The 16,288-nt window shown below is 45.2% G+C and overlaps 1 protein-coding gene across 1 annotated transcript; it reads left to right on the top strand.

Annotated features, from left to right (window-relative positions):
- Window positions 1-1,269: 1,269 nt before the first annotated feature.
- On the top strand, window positions 1,270-10,572 carry LOC103700363 (probable polygalacturonase). The gene is made up of 6 exons (XM_039120362.1): window positions 1,270-1,318; window positions 1,427-1,798; window positions 3,263-3,383; window positions 3,628-3,802; window positions 3,948-4,018; window positions 9,705-10,572. The coding sequence occupies exons 1-6, from the start codon at window positions 1,280-1,282 to the stop codon at window positions 10,364-10,366; spliced, it is 1,440 nt and encodes a 479-aa protein (XP_038976290.1). The 5' UTR covers window positions 1,270-1,279; the 3' UTR covers window positions 10,367-10,572.
- Window positions 10,573-16,288: the final 5,716 nt, after the last annotated feature.

Raw genomic sequence — 16,288 nt, forward strand, 5'->3', positions numbered from 1 at the left:
ATGTGCCTTCTTCCGCTTCCCTTCATTGTTAGAATGGAATGCAACATCCATTCATTTGCTTTTCTAATTAATTGCTGTGAGTTCATTTTGAATCATATTTTATTCTATGAGCAGGTCACTTGACAGCTAGGAGTGATGTCTACAGCTTCGGGGTTGTCCTTCTTGAGCTCTTAACAGGACGCCGGTCTGTGGACAAGACTCGCCCGAGCAAGGAGCAGAGCTTGGTTGACTAGGCTCGCCCCAAGCTTAATGACAATATTGTAGAGATGATGATGCCGACACTTGATACATATTGCAGATTGTGTACTTAGGAATTTGACTTGTATGTTTTTAGAATGTTTTTGAAGTACAATGTAATCAAATATGATAATATGAATGTAATCAAAGTTCTTGTTTGTGACTCGTATTTTGTTATATATGTGATTCAGTGTATTTGTTTCTATTGTTTTGTAAGAATTTAATGTACACAGAGTATTTAAAAATTACTTTTACAAAAAATTTTTTTAAAAAAAAATTTAATGCGGACGCTTATAAGCGTCGGGAAAAGCAACAGGAACGTAAACTAACCAACCCTTCTCGCCGACGCTTATAAGCGTCGGAGTCTGATAAAAGGAACGACGCTTAAAAGCGTTGGGAAAAGCAACAGGAACGTAAACTGGCACGCCTTTAACGACGCTTTTAAGCGTCGGCCTAAAACCATAGTAACCAACCCTTCTCGCCGACGCTTATAAGCGTCGGAGTCTGATAAAAGGAACGACGCTTAAAAGCGTCGGCATAGACCAACGACGCTTTTTTGACGCGTCGGGTTAAACCCGACCCACGCCCACCTGCCCGACGTCTGACCCACGCTTTGCGAAGCGTGGGCTGGGTATTCGCCGACGCTTATAAGTGTCGGTAGAGACAAAAAAAAGCGCCGGCAGTTACTCCTTTTTTTGTAGTGACGTTCTCTAAAATTATTTTTAGCCCGAAGTGTTCCATTAGAGCTCAAGTTGCCCAGCCAAAAAAAGAAGTGTTCCATTAAAGCAAATGATGCCTAATTGATACCTCCCTTTTATTTCCTTGCACCCGTATTTATTAGGATACCTCTGCCCGCAGGATTGGATTCCAGCATATCTCTAGGTAGATTCGCCTTTCATTTAAAAGGGAATGAAATGAAAACAAGGGCAATTGATACGTTACAAAACCAAGACAATTATCCTGGGCGGCTGAGCCCAATTTCCTCTATAAATTGCACCCAAATTCGAGGATAGCCATTGCTATCTTCCCCTCCCAACCAATAATGGCGCTGCTCATGAGCAATACCGCGAGAAAGCTCTACGTAACCCCCTCTCTTCCCTTCCTCTCATGCACACAAACAGAAACAAAAAAAAAAAGGTTTCATATATTTTCCTTCTTTTTATCTAATTAATTCCTACTTTTCATACAGGTGCCGAGGCTGGTGATCTTATGGATGGTGGCACTGGTGGGTCTCATTGGAGCCGCGGAGTGCACGAGGCTAGGGAACCACGGCCACCATCACTGGAGGGCCGGCGGCGGCTGGCCCGAGTGGGCGGCGGCGGCGGGTGCCGCCGGCCGCCGGGCCCACACGGCGAGCCTGAAGGACTTCGGGGCGGTGGGGGACGGCACCACCTCCAACACACACGCCTTCGCGGCTGCCATCGCCCACCTCAGCCGCTTGGCCGCCGACGGCGGGGCGATGCTCGTCGTGCCACCCGGCAAGTGGCTCACGGGGCCTTTCAATCTCACCAGCAAATTCACCCTCTTCCTCCACCGCGACGCCGAGATCCTCGCCTCCCAGGTGCGGTCGCCGCCCTCTCCCCCACCCTCCTCCCTGTCTCTCGCTTCGCCTCTGTCGGTTTATGCTTCACGTGTTTGCTCCTTCGCGTGCACCGATTGGTTTTCTTCCCAATTAGCAAGTACGTATTATTAAGTATTATCCGTCCGTCCATAGATGTAACGCATTGTATGGACGGTGAAGATCATAGATGAGCACGACCCGTGGAAGTTGTCGCTCAGCCAGTAATTTAGCAACTTTATTCGAGCCTCCTTAGACGTATTAAAAGCGGTCGTAGGAATTTTATTTAACTTGGATGGTATGATATTTATTTCTCAACCTATCAAATCAAATATTTGATAAGTTTGTGCACTGAGTGCATAAAAAAAAAGCAATTAATCACTCAGTTAACTTAAAAAGAATTAGAATTCTTTACGGTGCATGTTATGTAATGCAAATGATTGTGCAGCCTAACTGGACACTGCAGGCATCTTGAATGGATGGTAGCAAAAGAAAAAAAAAAAAATCCAAATCTATATTGTTTAAGGAATATCACCCTAACTATCCTTACAAATTTGGGATAGAATATAAATATTGTTTTTTCCTATTATAATTACGTTTTTTTTTAAAAAAAAATGCTTTATAATTTTCAATGACCTGTTAAAGAGACATTCCTAATAGGGATATCAATAATGTGATTTCGGTGCCCTTAGTTAAAAAATCGAAACTGGAATTGAAATTTACTATCATCCTCAAAGCCAAAACCGAAATTGAATAATTTTGGAATAAAAAATCATAACTGTCACCAAACAAAATAAAATCAAAACACCGCCAAAAAACCGAAATTCATTTATTTTTTTATTCATCTTACATATATAAATAACTAAATTCATTTAATTTTAGATTTACACATATATAATATCACAAGTATTAAATATTGGGTACATTTAGTTTCAATTTCAAGTTTAGTGTCAAATTTGATGCCGAGTTTGGTTTCAAATCAAGAAATCATCAGAACCGCAACTAAAACCAAAATCGAATGGTTTTTAATTTTTAAACTCATCAACGAAACTATTCTCATTTAATTTTGGTTAAACCGTGCCGTTTAATTCAGAAATGAATAAAATATTCATATATCCATCTTTGTTGACATCCATAATTCCAAACAGCCATAATAGACAAATATTATGCAAAATGGTTGCATAGCTTACGTAGAATTCTCCTGTCAATATATATATATTTTTTTTTAATACGGATGCGTTCTAGGCATAAAAGTTATTGCATGCGCCCATAAGACTAAATCCTTGATTTACAATCCAACCTGTGTCTGTTGTAAGTTGTAACTCCATCTTGCAAGATGCAAAGATCCCTTGGAAACTGACAGAAATTGTGAAAGATAGTTTAGTCCTAACAATAAAAAGATTAGCTGAGACTTGAACCTTTTGCCTCATCCACCGTTCAGTCATTTCTCATGATATGGTGTTGCAGGACCTGAACGAATGGCCAGTCATCGATCCCCTGCCCTCTTATGGGAGAGGAAGGGACTCAGCTGGTGGAAGATACAGCAACTTCATCATGGGAACTAACCTCACAGATGTGGTCATCACAGGTATTGCAAGTATTCTTTTCAAGGCTTCTGTAACAATACTGATTCCCATTTTACTGAATAAATTTTTCGACGGATCATAATCCCTGTCCATCATTTATGCAAAAGATGATGGATTTTAAATCTAACCGGCCATCTAATTCACTCGAGAATCGTTGGTCAATAAGGTTTGGAGTTGGACTAAGATTGATCCTTTCAGCTAACATGAATCGCTTTTTAACTGCGTCTGTTGGCCGATATGTTGCAGGGGATAATGGAACGATCAATGGGCAGGGGAGATTCTGGTGGGATAAGTTCCGTAATAATCAGCTGAAGTACACTCGTGGTTACCTGCTTGAAATAATGTACTCAGACCGTGTCCTTATTTCCAACATTACATTCAAAGACTCTCCCTCATGGAACGTCCATCCGGTTTACAGCAGGTTCGATCATCTCCTCAAAGGAAAACTAGAGAAACTCCATGCCATCATAAGTAGAGAAACTCCATGCCATCATAAGTCACAACCCACAATATAACTGATTTTTTTCGAGGTTGAATGCTGACTGAAGCAATTGACCTATATGCAGCAATATCGTAGTGTCGAACGTCACCATTCTTGCACCATTTGACTCTGCAAACACCGATGGGATCGATCCAGGTACTTCTGCTGCTTATAGAAGATCTATTGTTTATAAATTGTATTCACCGGACAATCAAAATGCTAACTGGAAATATTAGACTTGTTTTGCACATGCTTGTATATACTGTTCGACTCTATTTTTCTACTGTATAAATATTTAGGATATGCTTCTTCTCATGGTTTCCTAAAGGAGGAAGAAGAAAAGAAAAAGGAAAGATACATTAAATAGGTAAAAGCCAAGTGAAAGAGAATCGATTTTCTTAAAAAAAAATCACATTACTGATCTTTGAAGATTATTGGCTGCATTCTTTCTCACATTCCATGTTAACAGACCTCTTTTTGAACTCATATCAAGAAATAAAACACCTCTTTGTAAGAAATATAATCATCACGAGTTAAGGCCATCTTGCTATCCATTCTTCCTGTATATATTGGTAATACCTTTGTGGTGTTAGTTATGTTGGGGCCAAAACAGGGATATTGCAGAATAAACTAAGGCAAAACCAAAGCCAACTAGAAGCAATATTCACACAGGCAATATATCAAACACTTGAAGAGCAGAAAGAAAAACACACCAAATTTACGTGGAAAAACCCTCTAGTGTAGAGGGAAAAAACCACGGGGCAAATCCAATCAATCCACTATAATAAATATAGAGTTTACAATCCTCAAGTTTATGCCCAAAACTTGAGTTCACAACAAATTGGGAAAACTCCAATATCACCTCCCTAAGAGTAACAATGATCTCATCCAAACCACCACAGTATGATGAACTCAAGAATGTAATGAGATCCCTAGCAATGAATACTATAAACTCCCTATGGCATCCAATACAACTCTTAGATTGAAACCCAATTTGTTAAATCTCCATGTGAAAATCACATCCAGAAAAAAAAAAGAACAAGAAAAAGAACCTGTTTCTTTTTCCGTAGGGCGTGCGCAAATCTTTGGATTTTTCTCTCGCGCCCTTCTCCTTTTTTTTTCTTTTTCTCTGCCGTATGCTCCTTCCTTTCTCTGTTTTCTTTTTTGTGTTTCTCAGCCGCAAGCCCTTCAGTTTTTTTTTTATGTTTGATGTGCCGCCAGCCTCAGGTTCACACGTCCCTTTTATATCCTTTCACGCGCACACTCCCAGGTCCTGCAAAAGAAAATAAAGGTAAAGCCCTAATGGGCTTTCTGGGCCTCTCCAAGTGGGCTGGACCCACTTACAATCTCCCCCTCCAGCCCACAGAGGAAGGAGACTGTACTCTAACTGGCTAGTTAGAATCCATGCCGGCCAATCCGGCACAAAGTTTCAGCTTCTCTCTTGTCACAACTTTTGTCATCATGTCAGCTGGGTTCTTGTCAGTGTGAATCTTTTGTAGTAATACTAACTGTTCTGCAACTACCTGACGTAGCCAATGATATCTCACATCTATGTGCTTCGTACGTGAATGATATGTAGCATTCTTGCTCAAATCTAATGCACTTTGACTGTCACAATGAACTACATACTCATCTTGCTTCAAACCCAAATCTTGGAGAAACCGTCTCATCCAAAGCATCTCTTTTCCTGCTTCAGTAGCTGCAATATACTCAGCCTCAGTGGTAGACAAGGCAACACACTTCTGCAGTTTCGACTGCCAAGATACAGTTCCCCCTGCAAAAGTAAACAAATACCCTGAAGTTGATTTTCTTCCATCAAGATCACCTGCCATATCTGAATCTGTATAGCCCTCCAAAATTGGTTTTGAGCCCCCAAAAGTCAAGCACATCTTGGAGCTACCTCTCAAGTATCTGAAGATCCACTTCACTGCTTGCCAGTGATCTTTCCCAGGATTAACAAGGAACCTGCTAACAACTCCAACAGCATGAGCAATGTCTGGGCGTGTGCAAACCATGGCATACATCAAACTTCCAACTGCAGAGGAGTAAGGAACTACTGCCATGCTATCTTTCTCTTCCTTTGTAGAAGGACAAGTCTTCTTACTCAGTCTGAAGTGACTACCAAGAGGTGTACTGACTGGTTTAGCCTGCTTCATGTTAAACCTTTCAAGTACTCGCTCAATATACTTCTCCTGTGATAACCACAGCTTCTTAGCTTTTCTGTCACGAAAAATCTGCATACCCAAAATCTGTTGTGCTGCACCAAGATCTTTCATGTCAAAGTACTTGGACAACTCTACCTTCAAACTGCGAATCAACTGAACATCTTGTCCTACTATCAACATGTCATCTACATATAACAAGAGAATAATGAATTTACCATCAGAAAATTTTCTGACATACACACAATGATCTGCCTCTGTCTTGGTATAGCCATGACCCACCATGAATGAATCAAACTTCTTATACCATTGCCTTGGAGCCTGCTTTAACCCATACAGACTCTTCTTCAACCTGCAAACCATGTGCTCTTTTTCCTTTACTTCAAATCCTTCTGGCTGAACCATGTAGATCTCTTCCTCCAAATCACCATGGAGAAAAGCAGTCTTCACATCTAATTGCTCAAGTTCAAGATCTAAGCTAGCTGCCAAACCTAGAACAACTCGAATGGAACTCATCTTGACAACTGGAGAGAATATCTCATCAAAGTCAATACCTTTCTTCTGCTTGAAGCCTTTTACCACCAATCGAGCTTTGTACCTCACTAACTTTTCACCATCCATCTTTCGCTTGAACACCCATTTGTTTCCTAGAGCCCTTTTACCTTTAGGAAGCTCTACCAACTCATAAGTGTCATTCTTCTGTAGAGAACTCATCTCTTCTTGCATAGCCGTCACCCAGCTCTGCTTGTCCTTATGAGTCTGCACTTCTTGAAAGCTCTCTGGCTCCCCCTCCTCAGTAAACAAAACAAACTCTGATTCAGGGTATCTAGTTGATGAACGACGCTCCCTGGTAGACCTCCTAACCCGAGGCTCTACCGCAGTAGGCTGCTCCCCCTGCTCAACACTCTCTGGCAGAGTAGACTGCTCCCTCTGCTCGAACAAATCGTCCTCATCAACAACTGGCCCATCACCTTGGTCTTCAACTTGCATCTCTTCTCTATCAGTGGCACTTTCTGGAGGCAAAGAGATAGATGTAAAGTCAGGAACACCTTCAACTGTTTGACTGGGCTTCTCTACTTTTTCAAAATCTGCCAAGGTTTGGTCTTCATGAAAAACCACATCTCTGCTTCTGATGATCTTCTTCTTCTCTAGATCCCATAGCCTGTAGCCAAATTCTGCATCTCCATAACCAACAAATATGTAAGGAATAGCCTTATCATCAAGCTTTGCTCGTTGTTCCTTAGGCACATGTGCAAATGCCTTGCACCCAAATACCTTCAAATGAGAGTAGGAAACATCCTTCCCTGTCCACACTTTTTCAGGAATATCAAAACCTAAAGGAACAGATGGAGACCGGTTGATTAAATAGCACGCAGTAAGTACAGCTTCACCCCAGAATGACTTAGGCAGTTTAGCCATCCTCAACATACATCTGACCTTTTCTATAATGGTGCGATTCATCCTCTCTGCAACACCATTATGCTGTGGGGTACCAGGAACTGTCTTCTCATGTCTAATACCATGCTCTGAACAGTAATTCTCAAACTCATTAGATGTGTACTCACCTCCATTATCTGTACGAAGACACTTCAATTGCTTCTCTGTTTCTCTCTCCACCAAGGCATGAAACTGCTTGAAGCACTGAAATACCTGGTCTTTTGTTCTTAAAACATAAACCCACACTTTTCGTGAAGCATCATCAATAAAAGTAATAAAATATTTACGACCACCTAAGGATTCTACTTCAATGGGACCACATACATCAGAATATACCAAATCCAATATATTTGGTTTTTTACTAGAGGCTTTTTGAAAAGAAATTCTATGATGCTTGCCAAGTAAACAATAATCACAGGGATTCAATGACATACCTGTATGGAAAGGAATGAGGGACTTCCTTCCCAAAATCTGCAATCCCTTCTCACTCATGTGAGCCAGCCGTCTGTGCCACAGATCTGGTAAAGCATCGTCTTCAGTCATATTCACTGTACCACCGCACAACTTGACTTGTGTTTTATAAAGTGTACAGCAAAGCTTTCCTCTAGCAAATACCATGGACCCCTTCGATAGTTTCCATCTTCTGTTGCCAAAATAATTATCATACCCAGCTATATCAAGAGCATTAGTAGAGATCAAATTCAAACGCATATCTGGAACATGTCGCACATCCTTGAGTGTAAAGGAGCATCCAACATTGGTAACAAAACAAATATCACCAATTCCCACAATATCAGCATAACTGTCATTTCCCATCTTCACCCTGCCAAATTTACCTGCTCTATAAGTAGTGAAGAGCTCTCTCCTTGGAGTGATATGACAGGAACATGCCGAGTCAATTACCCACTCCACATCAGGATCTGCAACATGACAACACTGGTCCTCTCCCACACAGAGAACTGCTACTGCTTCATCTGAAACACAAACAGTGGTGTCTTCATTGTTGGCCTTCTTATGATTCTTTTCCTCTTTCAATTTCTTTTTCCAAGCCTTGCAGTGTTTCTTCATATGACCCTCTTTATTACAGTAGTAGCACTTGATTTTTCCTCTTGTACTAGACTGACTTCTGTAAGTACCGCGCCCCTTGAAATCTCTGCTCTTACCTCTTCCCCTATTTTCTGTAACAAGAGCCTGTGCACTGTCCTTACCCATGTCTCTTCTTCTTGTTTCTTCATTAAACAGGCTATCTTTCACCAGAGTAAGTTGTAGCACCCCATCAGGAGCAGAGTTGCTAAGTGACACCACCAAAGTCTCCCAACTCTCGGGCAATGAACTCAACAGTAATAATGCCTGCAACTCATCATCTAGCACTATCTTCATTGTGGTCAACTGATTCACCAAGTCTTGGAACTCACTCAAATGCTCAGCAACAGATTTTCCCTCTTTCAACTTCAAATTCACAAGCCTCCTAATTGCAAAGGCTTTGTTTTGGGCTGTCTTCCTCTCATAGAGACCCTCTAACTTCATCCAAAGACTGTAGGCATCTGTCTCTTGAGATACATGATGGAACACACTAAGATCAATCCACTGTCTGATATACCCAATAGCTTTCCTGTGCATCTTCTTCCAGTCACTATCACTAATGTCCTTTGGCTTAGCATTAGCACCTTCAATGGGCTCATGTAAATCCTTACAGTAAAGGATATCCTCCATCATAGGCTTCCAAATAGAATAATTAGAAGCACTAAGTTTCATCATAGTACCAGAAGAATTCTCCATCTACTTCCACAATATCTCCACACCCACACAACCTCAGCTCTGATACCACTTGTTGGGGCCAAAACAGGGATATTGCAGAATAAACTAAGGCAAAACCAAAGCCAAGAGAATCGATTTTCTTAAAAAAAAATCACATTACTGATCTTTGAAGATTATTGGCTGCATTCTTTCTCACATTCCATGTTAACAGACCTCTTTTTGAACTCATATCAAGAAATAAAACACCTCTTTGTAAGAAATATAATCATCACGAGTTAAGGCCATCTTGCTATCCATTCTTCCTGTATATATTGGTAATACCTTTGTGGTGTTAGTTATAGCCATTCACAACCATCGTAAAGAATACTCATGAAACCGTACGAAAGTTCATTTCCCAATTTTTTCTGGGGAAGTTCAAAGCTGACTTAGGATACAGTAATTTTCCAAAGTTTGATTGATAGTTTTGGTGCTTCCCGTCCTCACAGACTCCTGCTCCCATGTCCTCATCGAGGACTGCTTCATAGTCTCCGGCGATGACTGTATCGCCATTAAAAGCGGCTGGGACGAGTATGGAATTGCTTTCAACATGCCAACCCAGCATGTAAACATCAGGAGGCTCACCTGCATCTCCCCCTTCAGCGCCACCATCGCCCTTGGAAGCGAAATGTCCGGCGGAATCCAAGACGTCAGGGCTGAAAACATTACAGCCATCAACACGGAATCTGGGGTCAGAATCAAGACAGCCGTCGGAAGGGGAGGATTCGTGAAGGACATTTTCGTGAGAGGGATGACCTTGAACACCATGAAGTACGTCTTCTGGATGTCGGGCAATTATGGGCAGCACCCTGATGACAAGTACGACCCCAACGCAATCCCAGTTGTCCGGAATATCAGGTACAGCAATGTGGTCGCCGAGAATGTCACCATAGCCGGACACTTGGAGGGAATTCCGGGGGCACCCTTCACTGGGATATGCTTGTCTAACGTCACCATAGATGTTGCGCACTCGAAGAAGAAGCTGAAGTGGAACTGCACTGAGATTGAGGGCGTGGCAAGCGCTGTGACTCCTACCCCTTGTGCTTTGCTCCGAGATCAAGGAACCGGTGCAGCGCCATGTCCATTCCCTGCGGATAGTTTTACCTATTGATACATTCCATGAGTGCAGAAAGAGTTAAAAACTGTGTGACAGCTGGTGCGAGTTCTGTTTTCCTTGAAATAATTCCTTCCTGTCCAACATCACGTAGGAGCAGAGCGTGTATGCGTTTTCTAGTTCTTGATGATTGGATTTTGAATCCGGAAATTTAGTGTTTAATAAATGATCCATTTCCATCACCAAAAAAATAAAAAATCCACTTCTCCTGGGGATTTGAGTTCCATTTTTTTAACGAGTAAGCTATAGCATCTGCTTGCGTACGTGTATGTGAAGCTTGACCTAAATTTATCACTAACAAGTACTAGTTTAATAGCTACAGGGACTATTGCAACTGATTATATATAACAACTGCTACTGCAATATAATGGAAGTTCTAATAAAGTGGATGCACGTAAGAAAAAGAAGAAAAGATCTTAATAACCCTCTGAGTTAACGAATTTATTGAGAGGATGAGCAGATCATTGGAGAGAATATTTTGCTTAAACTCTGTTCTCATATTTCTATAACGTGAAACTATAGGTTAAACATACTGAAAAAGTTTATCAATCATTTATTGACTCCATTTGATTCTCTTGTTGAATGCGCAAAGGTTAAAAGAGAACACGCAGGCTTTGTATATTGCAGATGAAATTGATCTTGGTATAAAGATGATACTTTTTTCTTATTAACTGACTAAAAAGTGTCTCAACCAACAGATATCATCAAGAGAACAAGCTCTATCTTGAAAGACAAATCCTTTCGATATACTATGCTAGAGTTATTTAAAGTTGTAAACCAAACTAGCAATATAAAATATAAGGATTTATTTAACGCTACATGAATAAAAACTTCAAGCTGTGCTCTCTGTAGCAAAATACGTCTCCTTTCATCTTATTACAATAATTAAACTTTTATAAATTAACTAGGGGCCAAAGGTAAGTTTATTAACAAGGGTATTTCGACCTTACAATGTGCTTTAGAACCTATTTTAGCCATTGAGAAGTTCAGTAGGCTTGTCCGAATTGCTTGCCATGTAGTTGAGGAACGGATTCTCGAGATCATTGAAGATGTTTAAGAACAACACAATCAAGCGATTGCTCTCTTCAGCCAGCCTCGACCCTGAAGCTTGACCTAAATTTATCATAAATGGTATCAGAGCGGACAAGCCAATTTGAGGACACTGTAGCCTATGTGGTATCAGAGCGGACCCGGTCTATAACCTATGTGGACTAGGGGACACTGTAGCATGGATCCATTGGGTGTTGAATGGGGGGAGTATGTGAGGACCCGTGCGGGCGTGTGTTTAGTCTCACAACGGTTATTTGCTAGATAGATCTTGAATACTTATATATGATCAAGAAATCAAAATAATATCTTCCGACTAGCCATTTTATGTCAACAAAATGCTCGTGTCCTGGCACTGACAATAGCGACGAACGGAGGCGTCTCCCGATCGAGGTGGCGGCTGCGAATGTGGGTGGTGCAAGAGGTCAGCTGCAGTGCCATGTCCAAATGGAGGAGACGATCCTTGGCCAAGTTGACGGTGCATTGACAAGAATCGGTGGTTATGGTGCTTGCTTCAAAACTTTTGGTAGGTCCGTGGGTAAAATTGGAGGGGTGCAAATATGATATATTTTTTATATGGAAAGGCCGTTTACCAAAAAACAATAATAATTGTTGGGGGAAAAATATGTCGCCATGCTTGGGTGAGCAGACCCCTCCGGGCAGGGGCCGACCGAGCAGACCCCCTTCAGCCTGGCGACACCCGGATAGCCCTACCAACCCTAGGAAGTCTGACATGCGCGCTGAGGTTACATCCTCCCGCAGCACGACCGAAAGACTACGTTTTGTCTTCGCCAACAATTAATGTGTATGAGTCCCGCGGACATTCGGTTCACTCAACAATCAAAGCGCATGGCACCTGCAGGCCCTCAGCCAACTCAACAATTAAAGCGTATGGCTTTCATCACCTACGGACATCGAGCCTGTCACAGCAAACCCGCATGACTACGAATGATGGCATGACTCCACGACGACTTGAGCTACGGCCTAATCTCCTACAGTAATAGCATTGATTCACACGATCGAGCATTAATGTTCAATTGTACGACAAACCATTTGCTCTGCCACATCATAGGTAACCCGGGCCTCTCTATAAAAGGGGAATTTCTCCACTTTAAAGGAAGGATCTGGTTTTTCGGCCTTCTCCCTCTCTCTCTTTCCCCATATTGACCTCTCACTGACTTAAGCATCGGAGGGCCGGCGCCGGACAGCCCGGCCACCGGCTTCTTGCAGGTCTCCAGGAGGACGCCGCTCGCGGACGAGCCGCCACCCGCCACTCAGGCAGCGGAGCTCCTCCCTTTCGGCCGACGGTCGCCCCTGGGTCCAATTTCCAGCAACAGTTGGCGCTAGAGGAAGGGCCTGAGTCGCGACCATGAAGCTGAGAAGCAAGGGAGCTTCTAATGCCTCTCGACGTCCTTCACCTAGCCCCGGACACTCTGTCCAGAACTCGCCACCTCCGGCCGATTCGACTCCCCAATTTCGGCCGGAGTAGTTTGATGCCCTGGTGCAGCAGGTCCAGGCCTTGGCCGCTGCTGTCCAAGGCCTGCAACCTAGGGGCATTCCAACGGCACCATTCCCTCCGGCACCAGTTCAGTCGGTGCCTCCTGTAAGCGGACTGCCCCTGCAAGGCCAAGATCCCCATGCTCAGGCCTCCCCCTGGAGGGAACACCCGACGAGGGGCCCTGGTGACTGGCCACAACCGTCAGAAGCCGAGTCAGTCCCAGGGCAACCTGCGCCGGAGTGGACCGCCGCGGCGATCCCTCAGAGCGACGAGCTCGACAAGAAGGTCGAGAAGCTGGAGCGCCAAATTGAGGCGCTCCACGGCAGGAGGTCGGGACGCGATGGTGACTTCGAGTTCACCGCGAGGTCTCCCTTCTTCCAACAAATCGAAGATGAGCCGATCCCGCCAAGATTTAAAATACCCTAGGTGGAGCCTTACAACGGCAGAACCAATCCCCTTGACCACCTGGAAAGCTATCGGGCCTTAATGGCCCTACAGGGAGCCTCGGAGGCCATGCTTTGTAAGGCATTTCCAACAACACTCCGAGGAGCAGCCCGACTTTGGTTTACCGGGCTGAAGCCTAGCACCGTCTCCTCTTTCGAACAGCTCGGCAAGCAATTCGCCAGCAATTTTGCTGCCAGCCGACCCTAGCGGCGGACCTCGGACTCCCTCCTCTATATAAAACAAAAGGAGGGAGAGTTCCTCAGGAAATATTTGGACCGTTTCACCGCCGCAACATGGGAAGTCCGGAAGCTTGACCAGTCAATTGCCATGTCAGCACTGAAGACTGGGGCCCGATCTTATAGATTACTCTTCTCCATCGAGAAGAATTTTCCTGCTGACCTCACTGAGATGCTGGTTCGGGCACGGAAGTATGCGAAAGCCGAGGAAGCCATTGCCTCTAGACGGAGCGGGGTTGCGCAGACCTCCAAGAAGCAGAAAAGGCATCGCGAGGAGCATGGCCACCCCAGAAGCCCGTCCCCGTGCCGAGCTAAGAACCCGCCTCGTCTGAAGAGTCCACCCCGGTTGCGGGGACCACCTCGGCAAAGGTCCCCGCCTCGTCCGAGGTTTCCACCACGGTCCCGCATACCCAACGGGAGGTACAAAAATTACACTCCACTTACTGCTCCTCGGACCGAGATTCTCATGGAGATCGAGGGCCGGAACTATTTCCGGCCCCCGCCCCCGAGATGAGATCCCGGGGCCTGGCGTAACTCCCGGAAGTACTGCCGTTTCCACCGGGCCATGGCCATGATACGGAGAACTGCTTCCAGCTCCGGGACGAGATCGAGGCACTCATCCGTCGAGGAGTGCTCGACCGGTTCGTACGAAACCGGCGCGAAGAGAGAAGGCCAGTAGAGAATACCGAACAGCCCGAAGATCCAAATGCCAACAGGCCTATCACCGGCACCATCAATACCATCCGAGGCGGGGCCTCGGTCGGAGAAGCTCCAGAGGAAGGAACCGCCCCGAAGCGCCTGCGCGCCTCGAAAACCATCTCATTCTCGGATGAGGACTTGGAGGGAGTTGAAACTCTCCATGACGACACTATGGTCGTCTCTATGGTTGTGAACAGATTTGATGTAAAACGTGTGTTAATTGATAATTGGAGCTCGGCAAATATTTTGTACTTCGACGCCTATTCTAGAATGGGGATGGAAGAAAAGCAATTGCGGAGGATGAACGCCCCGCTGGTCGGATTCACTAGAGACTCAGTCCCAGTGGAGGGCGAGGTCGATCTCCTGGTCATGGTCGGGCTCGCCCCCCGAGAAAGTACCGTGAGGATGGGTTTCCTCGTGGGGCGCCTGCCCTCGGCTTATAATGCCATTCTCGGACGACCAGGGCTCAACGCTCTTCGAGCCGTGGTCTCAACCCGCCACCTGCTTATGCGATTCCCCACCAGCCAAGGAGTCGGCGAAGTCCGTGGGGACCAGGCGGTAGCAAGACGATGCTACATGGCGACCCATGAGGCGAAGCAACCGGCCAAGGTGTCGGTTTCGACAACAGACGACAAGCTCTCAGCCGAGACCTTAGAGGCACGGGTCGGCCCTCAGAAGAATCGGGTAGAGCCCGGTGAGCTACTCATTCAAATTCCTTTGCGAGAAAATTTTTTCGAGCTAACCGTGCAAGTCGGCTCCGGCCTTGATGCTCGCGAGAGAGATCGCCTCATCAGCTTCCTGTGGAACAACATGGACGTCTTCGCCTGGTCGCCCGCAGATATGCCAGGGATAGACCCGGAGGTCGCGGTCCACCGACTCTAAGTGAAGCCCTGCAAATCCGTGCGGCAAAAGAAGCGAAATGCCGCCCCAGAGCGACAACGAGCAGTAGCTGAGGAAGTCGATAAACTCCTCAAGACTGGCTTCATCCGAAAGATATCCTATCCAGAGTGGCTCGCCAATGTGGTCCTTGTCAAAAAGGCTAGCGAGAAATGGCGCATGTGCGTGGACTACACCGACTGAACAAGGCCTGTCCAAAGGACAGCTTCCCACTCTCTAGCATCGATCAGCTCGTGGACTCCACCTCGGGACACGAGCTGTTGACATTTATGGACGCCTTCTCCGGATACAACCAGATCCGGATGGCGCCAGAAGATGAGGAAAAGACGGCCTTCATCACCGATGGAGGTACCTATTGCTACAAGGTGATGCCCTTCGGCTTAAAAAATGCTGGAGCAACTTACCAAAGGCTGGTCAGCCGGATCTTCAAAGACCAAATAGGCCGAAACATGGAGGTCTATGTTGACGACATGTTGGTGAAAAGCCAAATGGTGCAAGATCATGTGACCGACCTCAGTGAAGCATTCTCTACACTTCAAAGGTACCGAATGAAGCTCAATCCAGCCAAATGTGCGTTCGAAGTCACCTCGGGCAAGTTTCTTGGCTTCGTAATTACACAGCGGAGAATCGAGGCCAATTTCGAGAAGATCCGAGCGCTCCAAGAGATGACGCCCTCGAGGACAGTCAAGGAAGTGTAACGGCTTACAGGCCGAGTCGCAGCTCTCGAAAAATTCGTCTCCCGATCGGCCGAGCGCTGCCTTCCATTCTTTGCGCCTCTCAAGAAGCCAAAGAATTTTTTATGGTCGGCCGAATGTCAGCAAGCCTTTGAGGAGCTCAAGTGTCTTCTCGCCTCTCCTCCGCTGCTCACGAAGCCTCAGCAGGGCGAGCTCCTCTACCTATACTTAGCAGTTTCTCCTGTAGCAGTGAGCTCGGTCTTGGTTCGGGAGGAGAGCAAGCTCCAAAAGCCGGTATATTACACAAGCCGGGTCTTGAGGAATGCCGAGACCCGGTACTCCAAGCTGGAAAAGACCGCCTTTGCCCTGGTCGTCTCAGCTCGGAGGCTTCGGCCCTATTTTCAAGCTCACACGGTGGCCGTGC

Source organism: Phoenix dactylifera, unplaced genomic scaffold, assembly GCF_009389715.1.
Source record: "Phoenix dactylifera cultivar Barhee BC4 unplaced genomic scaffold, palm_55x_up_171113_PBpolish2nd_filt_p 000788F, whole genome shotgun sequence".
Classification (NCBI taxonomy): Eukaryota; Viridiplantae; Streptophyta; class Magnoliopsida; order Arecales; family Arecaceae; genus Phoenix; species Phoenix dactylifera.

Coding starts and splice junctions, on each gene's coding strand:
- LOC103700363 (XM_039120362.1), top strand. CDS start 1,280: ATGGCGCTGCTCATGAGCAATACCGCGAGAAAGCTCTAC. Junction 1,799..3,262: donor CCGAGATCCTCGCCTCCCAG/GTGCGGTCGCCG, acceptor ATGGTGTTGCAG/GACCTGAACGAATGGCCAGT. Junction 3,803..3,947: donor GTCCATCCGGTTTACAGCAG/GTTCGATCATCT, acceptor ACCTATATGCAG/CAATATCGTAGTGTCGAACG.